The 14,921-nt window shown below is 41.7% G+C and overlaps 1 protein-coding gene across 3 annotated transcripts in view; it reads left to right on the forward strand.

Moving 5' to 3' along the window:
• STON2 (stonin 2) overlaps positions 1-14,869 on the forward strand; it is a 97,203-nt gene extending 82,334 nt beyond the window's left edge. For all 3 annotated transcript variants that reach the window (XM_023742229.1, XM_023742231.1, XM_023742230.1), the window contains exons 2-4: positions 1,546-3,384; positions 10,216-10,418; positions 12,135-14,869. In XM_023742229.1, coding sequence (XP_023597997.1) covers positions 1,546-3,384; positions 10,216-10,418; positions 12,135-12,218 — 2,126 coding nt within the window. In that variant the 3' untranslated portion in view covers positions 12,219-14,869. The remainder of the gene's footprint in view (positions 1-1,545; positions 3,385-10,215; positions 10,419-12,134) is intronic.
• The last annotated feature ends 52 nt before the right edge of the window (positions 14,870-14,921 follow it).

The following is a 14,921-nucleotide window of genomic DNA, read 5'->3' on the forward strand; positions in this document are numbered from 1 at the left end:
CCAGATATTTTTTTCTGTGCCATTTCTTTATTGAATCCACTCCTCCTTGCTAAGACTTCATCTTCCCTTCCATTCCCACAACCCCAGAGTACCTGGGTGGTACAAACTGTTAACTCACTCGGCTGCTAACCAAAAGGCTAGAGGTTTGAGTCCACCTAGAGGAACCTTGGAGGAAAGCCCTGGGGGACCTACTTTTAAAAACTCAGCCATTGAAACCTGATGGAGCACAGTTCTACTCTGACATACATGAGGTCACCATGAGTCAGAGTCGACTCAATGGTCACTAGTTACTGGTGGTCCCACACCCCCAGCAGACACTCCAGATCTTTATGCTACTTAAGAGGTTTGCATCTTTCCTTCGTCAAAACTCATGTCCTGTCTGTATCTTATCCTTGAAGGCTCTGCTAGGGTGGAGTTTTATGTATAATAACCTTTTTACCATAAAATAAATAAACCTCAATATGGAAAAGTCTTTTAAAGGGAAAAAAACCAGAAGAAAATAAGAGATTATATCATGGGCATTTTCTCATGTCATTGCATACTTTGTAAACATTTTAATGACTGGGTATTATTCATGCATATGAATGAACAGGTGATTAATTTCTTAAACATTCATCCAGCTGTTCCATCCAACTGTTCAATGTTTAAAATCCTTCCTTTTTTTTTTTTTTCTATTTTAAGTAATGCTTAGTGGACATCTCTGTTCTTCAAATTTTGTTCACAATTTTGATACCTTTCATTAGGGAAATGATAACTTAGAATCACTAAGTTGTAACAACTTACAGTCTCATTAAGGGTCTATTTAGTATCCATATCATAACACCTTGAGTGTCTTTGAGGGTAAACTTTTTAAATCTTCATTGATGTTTTAAAATTTTTAGTATATTTTGCATTTCTTTGATGACTGTTGAGGTTGTTTTTCATATGCTTATTAGAAATCTGTAGTTTCTCTTTCGTGAGTTGTCTGTTTATGTACTTTGCCCATATTTCATTTGATTTTTTGTATTTTTCTTATTGATTTGTATGAACTTACTACATATTATGGGTGTTAACATTTTGTCTTTAGTATTTATTGATTGCATTTGGCCTTAAAATCATCCAATTACACTATTACAGTCATATTATCACTTACAGCAGAACTTGTTCGTTCAATGAGATCAGCTTTATATCATTTTATATAGGAGATGGTTTTCAGATTTGAAAATTAAGAATACATACCTTAGAAAGAGTAAAGAAAATACCTATTTTGGAGACATATAAAACAAAGGAAGAGTGTATAAAAGTTAAATTACAAGTGACCTTGGTCCTACTAGTGCTTCAGTATTGATATAGCCATTTGTATATGCTGGATTTAATGTGATAGCCCTTGTCTAATTATAAGATTATGAGATCCATGCCCAGATTAAGCACTTGAGACAGGTAATGAGCTGCTTTGATATTTACTGGGTTCCAAGTAAAATTCTAGTGACCCCTCATTCACATATGTGCTCAGTTAGAATGACAGCCCCTTATATATTCTTCCTCTTTTTTTTTTTTTTTTTTAAGACAATTCCTTCTCACTCCAGGAAGATGAAGAAGTAGAGATGGAGGCCATCAACTGGCAGGTGAGCAACCCAGACATGAACGGGCATCCTGCTATTCCAGTGACCTCTGCCCGTTTCCCAAGCTGGGTAACTTTTGAAGACAATGAAGTCAGCCGCCCTTTGCCACCAGTCACCTCTCCTCTGAAGCCGAATACACCACCTATTGCATCTGTGATCCCAGATGTACATAATAACTCAACTGGGTCCTTTAAGAAGAGGGAACGTCCCAAGAGCACTTTGATGAACTTCTCTAAAGTTCCGAAGCTAGACATTTCCTCCTTGAACCGTCCACCTTCCATAACTGAGGCTCCACCTTGGAGGGCAACCAATCCTTTCTTGAATGAGACTCTGCAGGATGTGCAGCCCTCCCCTATCAACCCTTTCAGTGCTTTCTTTGAGGAGCAGGAGAGGCGCCTCCAAAACAATTCCGTTTCTAGCACACCAGGCAAACGCCAAAGAGATTCCCTCATTGTTGTCTACCAGGATGCCATCAGTTTTGATGACTCAAGCAAAAACCAGTCACACTCCGATGCTGTTGAAAAACTCAAGCAACTCCAAATTGATGATCCTGATAACTCGGGCAGTGCCATGTTACCTGATGATGACCCAATAGCCTGGATTGAACTAGATGATCACATGCCTGCTTCAGCACTGTCCCAGCCCAGGGATGGATGGCCAATGATGCTAAGGATCCCTGAGAAAAAAAACATCATGTCCTCCAGGCACTGGGGGCCTATCTACGTGAAACTTACAGAATGTGGTTATCTGCAGCTATATTACGAGCAGGGCCTAGAAAAACCATTCCGTGAGTTCAAGCTGGAGGTTTGCCATGAGATTTCAGAACCTCGGCTCCAGAGCTATGATGAGAATGGCAGGATCCACAGCTTGCGAATTGACCGTGTCGCCTATAAGGAGAAGAAGAAATACCAGCCTAAACCTGCCGTGGCCCACACAGCAGAGAGGGAACAGGTGATTAAGCTGGGCACCACCAGTTACGATGACTTCCTGAGCTTCATCCGTGCAGTTCAGGACCGTCTCATGGACCTGCCAGTGTCATCAATGGACTTGAGCACAGTTGGCTTGAACTATCTTGAAGAGGAGATTACAGTGGATGTCAGAGACGAATTCTCTGGCATTGTGAGCAAAGGAGACAACCAGATTCTCCAGCACCATGTCATGACACGGATCCACGTTCTTAGTTTCCTCTCGGGGCTTGCAGAGTGCCGCTTGGGCCTCAATGACGTCCTCGTCAAGGGGAACGAAATAGTTTCCCGGCAGGACATCATGCCTACCACCACCACAAAGTGGATAAAGCTCCATGAGTGTCGTTTCCACGCATGTGTGGATGAGGGTGTATTCAGCAACTCACGGATTATTCTGTTCAACCCTTTGGACGCATGCCGATTTGAGCTAATGCGGTTCAGGACAGTGTTTGCTGAGAAGACCTTGCCTTTCACACTCAGGACAGCAGCAAGCATCAGTGGGGCCGAGGTGGAGGTGCAGAGCTGGCTTAGGATGTCAACTGGCTTTTCCTCTAACCGTGACCCTCTCACTCAGGTTCCCTGTGAGAATGTGATGGTACGTTACCCTGTGCCCAGTGAGTGGGTGAAAAATTTCCGCAGGGAAAGTGTCCTAGGGGAAAAGTCTTTGAAAGCCAAAGTGAACCGCGGGGCAAGTTTTGGCTCCACCAGCGTGTCTGGCTCTGAGCCTGTCATGAGAGTGACTCTGGGAACTGCCAAGTATGAGCATGCCTTCAACTCCATTGTGTGGAGGATAAACCGACTGCCTGATAAAAACTCAGGTAAGCAGAGATTTCTCTCTGTGCAAACTACTGCATGGCTGTGAAAGAACGGGGATCGTAATTCTAAATCCTATTCCTGTACAAAATGTTCATTCTTTTTGTGTGTTGGGAGTAGTGATGGAGGGATAATGGGACCAGAAAAGCTCACTCCATCTTTTCACCACCTTATTCTCATACTTCTATAAAACTATGTATTTTTCTTCTCTGCTGAACTGCTACACAGCTCTCCCGAGCAGCTTATGAATGTTCGTCCTTTTCTGAGTCATTAAATTATTAGCTATGGTACTGGAAACAATCCATTTCCAGATCCTGGAGGCTTCTGGGTTCTGAAGAGGTATCTTTCTAACTATGCCCAGGTGTAGGTAAAAGGGCCAATATATGGCCAGTTATCTGCATAATACATGTGAGAAGTTAGATTTATGATTCCAGCCACTCTGTATAAGTCCTGTCAATTATAACATCTCAAGCTCAGAGTTTGGCTCTGGGACTTGGTGATGAGGAAGAGAAGTAACTTCCAATCAGATTGAAGATTCAGCCATGAAGGTCCAAGAGGGCCTAAATTCTATTAGGCAAAAAATGAAGGAAGGGATATTTAATTTAAACAACCTCCCTGCCCCCTCCTCCAAAAAAAAAAAAAAGCCCTTACCAACCCCACCTGGCCTATTCCCAGCTATCATGAAGACGGGCTGGGGGGTATTTTTATGCTTGAGTGAGCCTGAAAGGCAGTGACTTTCCTTGAGAGTCCAGTGAGGTTTAGGGAAATGGCAAAATTAGGGAGCAATCTAACCAGGTCTTAGAGCCTTATTTCTCAGAGGGCATCCAGGCACTCCACTGACAGCAATGCCTGTGATCCCGTGAGCTGTTAAACCACTTCTCTTCTTGTCTGTAGTAAATGTTGCCCATCTGGTAACAAAAGTGGCTTATCCTAGCCAAGTGAAAAGAATAAGTTTTGGAAGAACTCTGGGTTGAAATGTCTTATGCAGAGACCCTTCTCCCTATTCTCACTATTAAATCATCACAGTGTACGTAGGGTCTTCCTTTCTGGTTCTGAGTGCAGTGGCTGTGTTATCAGGCCCTAGATGTGATATGTTGTGATGGTGGGAGGCAATCCGATCACCTCTCCAGGCAGTGGACCCACACACCAGGGCATTCTGTGTCAGACACTGGCTGTAGAGGGGCAAACTGAAGAGACAATTGAACCTCTGTGTTTGAGGCTGGTTTTGCCAGCCCCTATTTCTATACTGACAGAATTTTTAAGACAAAGTCTTCCTCTCTGGGCTTGCTTATTCTTTTCCCCTGAAGTTCACACTGTTTTCTCCTGGTGACAGCCCACAGCCACGGGGCTGACTTGGCAGAGGAAAAGGAGGAACTCTGAATTCCCCTTGGCACAGGAGCCCTTGGGAAGAGAGAACCAAGGTGATAAAAATTACTGTTTGATGTGTTAGAAGCGTGACATGGGAAAAGGCAAGTTGGCCTCAGGTTTATGTTTATGGGAATTTTTAGCTCTTCAGTTTCCTAAGCATGGATTCTGATTTCTTAATTATGCAATCATTGGATTCTCAAGGTGCAAGCAACCTTGGGGATAACCTAGTGAAACCTCTTCATTTTACAGATGAGAAAAGCGAGGCCCAGGAGGTGATGTGACTCATCTGAAGTCGCACAGCTGTGCCACAGCTGCTTCTTATTAGATGACACCAAACAGACACAACTTGAAATAATTTTCACTGTGGCACAGTGGTTAAAGCGCTTAGCTGCTAACTGAAAGGTCGGCAGTTTGAACCCACTGGCAGCTCCACAGGAGAAAGATGACAGTCTGCTTCGGTAAAGATTACAGCCTTGGAAACCCTGTGTGGCAGCTCTACTCTGTCCTATAGGGTTGCTGTGACTAGGGATAGACTTGACAGCAATGGGTTTGTTTTTTTTTTCTTACAAGCATAGAGATTTGCAGTTTTCTCAACAAGTACACACACAATATCTCAATTGCTTCAAAGTGTTTTCTGTTAAGTATTTAGAAGTACTGTATGAGGGGTTTTTCCTTATAAGCAACAAAGACCAACTGGCTATTGTAGCAAAAAAGGGGGTGAGGGTGGGAATTGTTGGAAGGACTTGGGTAGCTCACAGAACGTAAGGAAAGGTTGAACAAGGCTTAAGAAAGGATAGCACAAGAATAGTTCTGAGAAAGTAGGTAGCAGAAAGTAATGGATGCCTCCTTAGGGGGCAGCCATTGGGATAAATCATCACAAGCCATTTTCTGTCCTTGGGCCACTTGGCTCAAGAGTCGAGGGAAGGGCAGGGCACTTAGACTGACATGACCACCAAGATGACATGCAGTGCTGGGGAAGATTAGTTCCCAAAGGAAAAAAAAGCAGCTGTTACCAGAAGAAAGGGGAAATGAGTATGGGACAGGGAGAAAAATAACAAGTCTTGAGCAAACCCTTTCTTTAATGCTTTCCAGTGATTTCAGTAGTTTCAAGGCCAAGTAAATACAGTTTATATTTCTTACATATTTTCCTTATTTGTGAAAGATTTCACTCAAACCCCTACCCCCATTACTGCTCATGGTTATATAATATTTTTAGTAGTGAAACAATAAAAAGGGGGGAGGGAATGCTCTTGTACTACTTTTGGCTAACGGTATATTTCAGTATTAGTTCAGGAAATTGATAACACCCTTTTCTGGAAACTCTCGAGGTGTACAGGATCTGAATTCCAGTCAGATTCCAAGTCCTCACCCATTGCTGATGTTCAGTGAGCCCAGTTCCTGCCTTCCCCATCCAATTATCCACTCTTGAAACCAGAGATTAATTATGATTTATTTATTAGTGAAAGTCCCTTTTCAGAGCTCTTCTCTCTTTGTCTTCAGACAGCCGTGAGAAGGGAGAAGGTGCTTTTACAGGTTATCTTTCATAATCCTCACAACCTATAGACAGTGAAGGAAGCTGGCCTGAACCTCTCCACACCTACTTCCGCCCAGAGTGGCCCCCTACAAACCCAATCCCCAGGGGCAGTGCACTTAGACCACAGGCAGCATGGGCCAGCGGGTCAGTACTCCTGGCTTTGCCAGCATCCCAAACCTACATCCACAGCAGAGTTGTCCCAACCCCAGCCAAGACACCAAGTAGCCACCTTGAATCGCAACATGGCGCCTGCTGGCAGGGCCCAGCCCAGCGTTGCACATGCATAGCTCCCTTCTCTGTGTTCAGCAAGGGCCTTTCCCACCCTACACTCTCAGCTTTTCTGAATCTGAGATAGCACCCCACTGCATTGCTGCTTCCCCAGTTCCTCTGCCAGGAAATAAAACATTCTGACCTGCATAAGTAGCTTTCTTTGCTGCAATTCCAATCTTTGATAGACCAAGTGAGGAGAAAACAATCTCAATATGTTTCGCCTTTTATGGAAAACAGAAATCTGAATTTCGATGTTAATTTTTTTCACCTTCATCAAGGAAGATGACATAATTTGTGGGCTTATTTATTTCATCGTCATGAATTAAACTATACCAGCTTTCAAAATTGAACCTCCCTATCTATCCACCGGAGCCATGGTGGTGCCGTGGTTAAGAGCTCAGGCTGCTAACCGAGAGATGGGCAGTTCGAATCCACCACCCGCTCCTTGGAAACCCTGTGGGGCAGTTCTACTCTGTCCTGTAGGGTAACTATGAGTCAGAATCAGGTCAATGGCAATGAGTTTGTTTTTTTGGGTTTTTTTTTATCTGTCCAGCAGCCCTCCACATCTAGTAGTTGAACTAGATATCTAGAAGAGAATGTTGCTTTCATAGAGTTTGCTGTCAGTACACATTGGTGGGATGAAAGGAGGAGGTGAGTTTTGTAGAAAGTAATGCTTTCTCAATATTCCAACAACGGTACAATTAAAATTAATTGAACTATTGTTTAAGTTGCCATTGAATTAAGAGACTTTTTTTTCCCCTGTATACTTGGAAGTGATCTAATTCTGTTGCAATATAGTGAGAAGAGTTTAGAACAGAATTAGGAGTCAGAGCCTCATCTGAGTTTTTTTATTCCCATCTCTACCACTTAATGGCCGTGTGACCTCAAGCAATTTACTTAAAACCTTTTACAGAACCCTCATTTTCTTCATCTAAAAATAGGGTTATTAATGCATAGCTCAATAAAAATGAAAGTAGATAACGTTTTTAAGTGTTTAGCATAGTACCTGGCATGTAATAACCCACTGCCATTGAGTCAGTTCCAACTCATAGCAACCCCATAGGGTTTCCAAGGCTGTAAATCTCTACGGAAGCAGACTGCCACATCTTTCTCCTGCGGAGCCACTGATGGTTTCAAACCACCAACATTTTCTGTTAATAGTCAAGCGCTTTAAGCACTGTGCCACCAGGGCTCCTTGGCATCTTAATAAATGATAATTATATAAGTAATATCTGTGATACACAGTAAATTAGTTTTTTTAAATATCATATGGATTCATTTTTAAATAATGTTTACTCTTAATATGTGTCTTATTTAAGTTCCTTTCCTAAAAACCAGTAGAAACAATTTTAGTCAATTTCTAAAGTATTACTGTTAGAAATAACTATTGAAATACATTAAATTTGTGAAGTAGAGCAAAACAAATACTTCATTCTATAACGTTTTCCTTGGAGAGTGGGTGTGTATGTCTTCATTTTCTGAGATTAAAAAGTCCCGCCCAGACCAATAAAGACAATGGGAATTATTTATTTGGGAACACTAGGAAAACTGAGAGGCTGTTTCAGTTATGTAATTAAGTCAAAACCAATTCATGGTCATTTCATGTTGTTTACCCACAGCTAGTTGCTAGTAGGGGTTTCTATTGCTTGCTTCCTCTCCACCCTGTCACCCTGCAAACCTGGTCTTGGGGACCATGAGATTATGATTTAGACAAAGTCATTCAGAACACTCTGAAGTCAGCTTGCTCTACCACTTTCTAGCTGTGGCCTTGGGCAGTTCAGATTCCCTCCCTCTAAGCCTTAGTTACCTTATCTGTAGAATGAAGATAGGACTGTAACCTCAAAGGACTGTTAGGAAGATTCAGTGAAAGAATCTGTGTAAAGCATTTAGCACAGTACCTGGCACAGGGCACTCAACAGATGTTTCCTGCTAGGTCTGATGATGATGCCTCCATGATTATAGTCATGGAATTAACTCTAACTTTCTCCTGAAAAATCTAACAACAATCTTCAAATGAAATTCAGACCTTAAGTTTGCAGTCCAAGAACAGTGGAATTAGTCATAGACTTATAGAACTATAGAGCCACAAAGGGCATCCAGCCCATCCTTTCCTACCCCCTCCCTCGTCTCTCCATTTTAACTAATGAGGAATCAAGGCCTGAGGAGAACGAGGAATCTGGCTGTGGAATCTCTGCTACGTAGCAGGAGAGCTGGACATCAAACCCAGCTGTTCTGACTGCTAGGCCACTGTTCTGTCCAGTGTACCACACGCTTCCCTAACACATATGTGCCGTTTATAAGGTTTTTGTTATTTATGTATACCATTCACTCACACAAACATGCCAAAAAATAGTTGTTAAAATATGAAATGCTATTAAGAAAATTCAGGTAATCTTTCAAAGGAAATCAATGGTTTTGTTCCAGGAGGCTGTCATTGATGGTTTTGCTTTGTTTATCATTTCTTTTATTTTGTTGTTGTTGAGAATATACACAGCAGAACATACACGAATTCAGCAATTTCTACATGTACAATTCAGTGACGTTTATTATATTCTTCAAGTTGTGCACCCATTCTCACCCTCCCTTTCCAAATTATTCCTTCCCCATTAACATAAAGCAGACATTCTTTACCAGTTAAGCTAAACTCTTATTTGGTTTTAAGAAGACCTCAGGGGATATTTTCGGTTTAAAGTTTAAAGATTATCTCAAATCATTAGTTTAGCAGATGGAAGAGAAAAGACACTAGAAAGTAATTCAAAACCATACATAAGAAGAAAGTTCTCTGGTAAGGGTGATTGCATGGACAAGTATAAAACCCATTGCCAGCAAGTCGATTCCGATTCATAGCAACCCTATAAGACAGAGTAGAACTGCCCCGTAGGGTTTCCAAGGAGTGGCTGATGGATTTGAACTACTGACCTTTTTGATTAGCAGCCAAGCTCTTAGTCACTGCACCACCAGGGCTCCAGGCAAGTATAAGAGCTAGTAATACTAAGGTATTCATGCTTGAAAATTCTAATTGTTTTGTCCTTCGTGCTTTTTAGTGACATATGTCGTTAATGTTTTATTAGGTGCTAAGTGCCAGTCCCTTTTATTCCTTTCTCCCAGTCTCCAGCCCCTATTGCTTAGTATTTGTGTTGTGCTCAATTATCACTGTGAGCTGAGCAGACAAAATGACTCAGTTTCCCAGGCCATGGGTTTTATTGCTAAGATACCAGGCTACTATAATCAGATAGTATTACATCAAAGGGTAGAAGGCACACAGAGCTTAGCTTCTGACTGAGGTAAACCCTCTGCTTGGCACTGGACACTGAAAGACAGGCGGCTGGCCAGCCTGCCGGCAGTTTTCAGGCCTCCTTTAGTTTTGAGGAGGCCCTAGGTGGTGCAACGGTTAATGTGCTTGGCTGCTAATCAAAAGGTTGGAGGTTCAAGTCCACCTACAGACACCTCAGAAGAAAAGTCTGGTGACCTACTTCAGAAAAATCAGCCGTTGAAAACCCTCCGGAGCACCGTTCTACTCTGACACACATGGGGTCGCCGGGAGTCAGAATTGTCTGGACAGCAACTGGTTGGTTGGTTTTCACTCAGGAGGCCCCTCTAGTCTCTCTCTTCCAGTTCCTCCCTAAAGAACCTCGTCTTTTGATTCTTTGTTTTTCTTTCGTAGCTTCTGGTCACCCGCACTGTTTCTTCTGCCACCTTGAACTTGGCTCTGACCGGGAAGTACCTTCTAGATTTGCCAATCATGTAAACGTGGAGTTTAGCACACCCACAACCTCTGCCTCCAAAGCGGCCGTAAGATCCATCTCCGTGGAAGACAAGACTGACGTCAGGAAGTGGGTCAATTATTCTGCACACTACAGCTACAAGGTAGCCTCGAGAGGTTTCTGGCTCATGTTTCCAAATGCATTTGTTCACCTCACTACTCTACCCCCTTTTATCCCTCTTAGGAATGCTTCCTGTGGATGTAAGATACTCTCTTACTGCCCTAGAGGATGTTCACCATGCATAGCTGTGCATGAGTCTGCAAGAAAAAGTCTTTCTGTCCTCGTGAACAAAGAAAAGAGCAAAAGAGTAAAGGGATTAATATTATTATTATTCACCTGTAATATTAATGCAGAGTAGTGAACTTGGAAGTGGAGGAGAATGTCGGGAAAAGGTTAACTAACCCAAAACATACATTTCAGCTACAGGAGTGGATGGAGGAGATTTAAATACAGTTAGGACACATATGACCTGGTCACTGGGCTATAACAGGACAAAATGCAAAAGCCACGCTGGTTTCTGTAATAGTAAGGGGATGAAGGCTGTGAGGCGTAAACAAACTTGGAGTTTTCTGATGTAAATAGGAAGTGATTATATCCTGAGAAGTTAGAAATTCGATAGGAGGAGATTAAATGCCAAGAGGGAAAAGGAGGTTGTTGAAGAAGAAATTTTCAAAGTGGGTTAATAATTTTATATTCATAACAACACCCTTAGATTTATATGGTGTTCATTTTTCCTCTAAATGCTTCCTTAGTTGTGTAATCTAAAACGTTTAACTGTAAAAAAGAACAAATACTCCATCTTGTGGTCAGGAAGAAAATAGCACTTCCCTCAAATGTGACCCTAGTCAGCTGTTCTGTATCTTTAATTGTTGCTGAGTCAAGCATCATGGAGTCCTGGGGTGGTGCAAATGGTTAACTGCTCAGCTGCTAACTGGAAGGTTGGAGGTTTGAGTCCACCCACAGGCATCTCGGAAGAAAGGCCTGGCGATCTACTTCCAAAAAATCAGCCATGGACAACCTTACGGACACAGTTCAACTCTGACACACATGGGTTCTCCACGGGCCAGAATTGACTCAACAGCAACTGGTTTTAATCAAGCATCAGAAATATCCAAGGTGGTGTTGAGAGTAGCAGCCTTAATTATAAAGTCCCTCAAGGATTCCCTGCCTGATTTATCATAAGCTTTAGTTGAGGTGTGTTGCTTTCAAGGCAAGATTAATTTATTAATCCCTTCATAATTACAGATGCAGTATTTTGTAGAACATATAGGTAGAACTGTAAACACTCCAAATACTTCTCAATTTGAAGACTTTTTAAAGAGGTGTAATGTGTTGGAGAGTTGTAAACAATGACAAAGGAATTCATTCATTTGATAAACTTTTGTCAAAATTGCCTACTGCATGCCTACATTACTGGGATACAGTAGTGAACAGATACTGCCCCTGACCTTGCAAAGCTTATGTTAGAGTGGAGCCAGACAAGTGTACAAGCTACAGTGGATATATTCACAGGGAAAAGCACCTAGTGAGTCAAGAGCAGCTTCATCAAAGAGGTGACCTTTGAGGGACCATGCAAGGCAAGGAATGAGAGTTTTCCAGGTGGTTCATGAGGGAGAGAGAATTCCAGACCAAGCATGTGCAAAGACAGAGTCACGATATACTCAGGGTCAGTAGCTCCAATGTATCTAAAGCCCAAAACATTAACAAAGGTACAAGGAATTTCAAAGAAACTAGTAAGGTATTCTCTTTTGGTTTATGGATTTGCTTGCATGCTTTTTTCTTCTTTCTAGTATTACACTCCAACTTCTGTTCTTAACAGGTGGAAATTGAGCAAAAAAAGAGTTTGAAGCCAGACTTTGAAGGAGACGAGATGGAAAATCCCAGGGAGTGTGGGGTCCAGTGACAAAGCCCTGCTGCAGGGGACCCTGACCCAGGAGTAATGGCAAGATGTCTTCCTGCATAGCTGAAGTTCAAGTCAGTACCTACATGGCTGCTCCATGTTGGGGACAGTGTATCAGACCTCCCTGTTTGCAGGTGCTTGTATCTTCACAGGAAACCCTGAGGTGGTTGCCTTGGAAAGGCTGATTGGCTCTGATCAAGCCTGAAGCTAGTGACTCACCTGACTTTTGGAGCTTATTGTATATTTAAGCCTCCTTGTCTCGTCCCTGCTTATCTCACAGCACTGGTGTGTGGCTCGTTGTGACTAGTAGAGTCAGGAGAAGAACTTTTTCCACATCAGTGGTTGGCATGATTTCTTTCTGATGTTCATTGTCACTTACGTGAGTTTCTGGAAAACGCAGTCTTGAGAAGTTAATTCACTAAGAATCCACCTTTGTCACTCCCTCTAGAAAAGGTTCAGAAAAGATGCAAAACAAATTCCTCTTTTAGTCACCTAGTCCTTTTGTAGATGTCTTCATTCTTTAAATGTAAACACTATGCAACAGAAGTTTTCCAGACATCTTCTCTCTTGGTTCTAGATTGTCTAGATTGAAACACGTTTGCCGTCTTTCTGAGGTTCAGTTCCAGGGTTTGCCACCCTGAGTCACGATAGACAATAGAAACAAAGGTTCAATAGAGTACTTTTGCAGACGAGCAGCTGTTAAAGGGAAAGCAACATTGAGCTTATTTTTCTTCATTCTGGGGAAAAGGGACATTAATTATAAGATTATATTCAGTTCAGTGAATTTCCAAATTCACACTGAAAAATACAGGCCATTTATGATTCCTGAAAAAAATGAATATTTACGTATTATACCTCAGGCATTTGGGGGGCTTTGGGGAGATCTTTTTATACCTCTTAGCCAATAGACAGTTACGTGTCTCTTTAACTCCAACTTTACAGGAAATTGAGGCAGAAATGTTCATTTCAAAAGTGGTTTTAAAAGTAAGTTTTAATGAGCTTTCCTCCCAAATTCAGAATTTGATAATCACAGTGTTGTCAGAGATCTAAAAGGTGGAAGACTCTAGGCTAGAAATGGGGAAAAGCCGTATTTTTAGTCCTGGGAACATTGAACCCTGATTGCAAGAGTCTGAGACACTAAATCTGTTTTCCCTTCGTCTGTTCTGCTCACAGACTGTACCCTGCTGCTTTTTTGTACCTTGGTGTTTTCTCACCACACACGCACACACGAAGGAACTACATAGGCCATCTCAAAGGAGATGCACAGCTAACAGTTTAGAGGCACCTTCTATCTGCCTGCGCTGTATAGAGTGAGGAGACAGAAAGCATGCTTACCAAATTTGTAGATGACACAGAACTGGACAAGATCCCCAGTTTGTTGGCTTACAAATCTGGGATTCATTTATTCGTGAGCATGTATTGAATTTTAACTATGCACTGGCTCTAGGATATACCGATCACTACGCTTTTTTGAAATATCTGAACATAGGACTGAAACTAAAAGAATGAAATAGAACAGGTATGAATGAGAAACCCTATGTACTGGGTTTTTAAAATGCAACCCTGTAAGTACACAGTGGAGTGTGTGTGTGTGTTTTATGGTGTGTGTGTGTTGATGGGAAGAGTATTGGGAAGACTTGATTTAACAGCTGTTTATATGTAGAAGTTTTTTTTAAATGGAAGTGTGAGTTCACTTTTGAGTCAGGAGTATATTATGGTATTCAAAAAGCTAATGCATTCAACCACTGTTAACAGAAATCCAGGGAGCCCTAGACTCTGCTTTGGTCCATCCACATCTGGGTTCGATTTTGGGAAGCACATTTTAAGAGAGACGTTAGTAAATTGAATGTGTCCAGAGGCAAGTGACTGGGTTGTGAAGAGTGTGACCCTACAGTGAACGGGAATAATTCTCCTGAAGAACAGAAGGTATAGTGGGAAGGGACAAGGAGGGAATCATATGATAGCTGCCTCTAAATTTCCATTGAGCTAGATAGAAGAAGAATTAGATTTATTCTTTGTAGCTTCAAAGGGCAAAAATAGAATAAAGAGAGGACATTTACAGATGACAGATGTTTGCTTCAATATAAGAAAGAATTTTCTAATGATAAGGGTTGTTCTAAAGGGGAATGCATTCAATTAGTATAATGTCCTGTTTCTGCAAATGCAGAAAAAAAACAAAGATTAAAATGGCCGTCTATCCTGGATGCTATGAAAGGGATTTTTACATACAATCTGGGCTAAATGACTATACCAGGATCCCTTCTACATATAGATTTAGTCTGTAAAGTAACAGGATTCTCTAACTCTAGTTGCCTTTTTCTCAATAAGTGGTTTTCCATTCTCTCTGAAATACAGTGTGGTCCCCTAGAGGTTTTTGTCACATGAGGACTCCAAGGCATACCCCTCCCCATTTTGTACTAAAGACACTGAAGAGTCCTCTGAGTGCATTGAAGAGTTAGCAGGATTTTGAAGATTTCAGCACCTCCCTTCATCCCCCAAACTTGGAACCTCTCAGATTTCTGCCTCACCTGCTAGCATTACATATATATTGCTTATTTGATCTTAATTTTTTGTTTGGTTAATCCCCATTGCCTTAGTACTTCCACCTGGACTTTTTTTTTTTCTTTTTTTTTTAGACCAAGGGGTGGAAAAATCCCTTCCATGCTGTCTAAATTGAGCAACCAAATTGTTATTAAAAAAAAAAAA

This window comes from Trichechus manatus, unplaced genomic scaffold (genome assembly GCF_000243295.1).
Source record: "Trichechus manatus latirostris isolate Lorelei unplaced genomic scaffold, TriManLat1.0 scaffold00206, whole genome shotgun sequence".
NCBI classification, from domain to species: Eukaryota; Metazoa; Chordata; class Mammalia; order Sirenia; family Trichechidae; genus Trichechus; species Trichechus manatus.